We start from the raw sequence: 964 nt of genomic DNA on the forward strand, positions 1-964 counted from the left end.
GAGACCAGGGTAGACAAGATGAAAGGAAAGGAAAGGAAGGGGATGAGAGATGATAGATGATAGAAGAAGAGGTGAGGTGAGGTGAGACAAGATAAAAGGAAAGTAAGGGAAAGGGAAAAGGAAGAAGGCAAGAGCTATCTGAAACATTTTTTCCTTTCCCAAAAATCTGAAGCAGCAACGTTGCTTCTTGCATCCTAACATCAGATAGACATGACTTCCCCTCCCTGTTTCTTCCCTTGGAACAAGCTCAAGAGCTACACAAAGGATGAGAGAGAAAATGGATGGGGGACCAAGGTGACCCTGGAATTTGAACTGGGCCCCTCTCTGCCATGTTGAACCCTCTGAGGAAGGATGCTCTCCTGCATCCTTGCTTTGCCTGCTTGGCAAAAGGATGATGAGCAAAAGCAGTGCAGCTCCTTACCTCTCTCCACGCAGAGCAGGGCTGCCAGCAGGGCTGCCAAATAAGCCTTCATCCTTCCTGAAGGAGAAAGGTATGCCTTTGCAATCCAAGACAAGTAGATAAGCAAGCAAGGCAGGCAGGCTGAGCTGTTCCTGGGGGAATGACAGAAACTGCTCCAAAAGCTGCCTTTCTCTTGGATGTGGGCTGTAAAAAATGATGTGGCAGAGGAGGAGCTGGGAGGGGTGGGGATTTAACCACTGCACTAGGCCTCCTCAAGCTGGGTTGCAGATGTGCAGAATACATTCCATCAAAGGGGCTTGTCCATGGGTTAATTTATTGTTCATTTTTAATTGGCGCCAATGACTCAGTGCCAAGCCAGGGAAGAAGTGCAGGCTGGAGAGGAACAGTAGTTCATTCTTCCCCTGCCACCAAAGGGGAACAAAGAGCCAGGCTGTGTGCCAAGCTCTCGGCGAGACTTATTTATGCACAAGTGTACAGGCCACATTGATTGAGAGGGCTCTCAACCAGGCAGGGAGGAAAGCTGTGCCCATCCAAAAAGCATCC

General features: G+C 49.3%; 1 protein-coding gene across 1 annotated transcript in view; it reads right to left on the reverse strand.

The window, feature by feature from the left end:
- Positions 1-654, reverse strand: part of LOC121930061 (lymphocyte antigen 6E-like) — a 20378-nt gene extending 19724 nt beyond the window's left edge. Inside the window, exon 1 of the mRNA XM_042466220.1 lies at positions 422-654. Within this exon, the coding sequence (XP_042322154.1) occupies positions 422-473 (52 nt within the window). The 5' untranslated portion in view covers positions 474-654. The remainder of the gene's footprint in view (positions 1-421) is intronic.
- Between the last annotated feature and the right edge of the window lie 310 nt (positions 655-964).

This window comes from Sceloporus undulatus, chromosome 4, assembly GCF_019175285.1.
Source record: "Sceloporus undulatus isolate JIND9_A2432 ecotype Alabama chromosome 4, SceUnd_v1.1, whole genome shotgun sequence".
NCBI classification, from domain to species: domain Eukaryota; kingdom Metazoa; phylum Chordata; class Lepidosauria; order Squamata; family Phrynosomatidae; genus Sceloporus; species Sceloporus undulatus.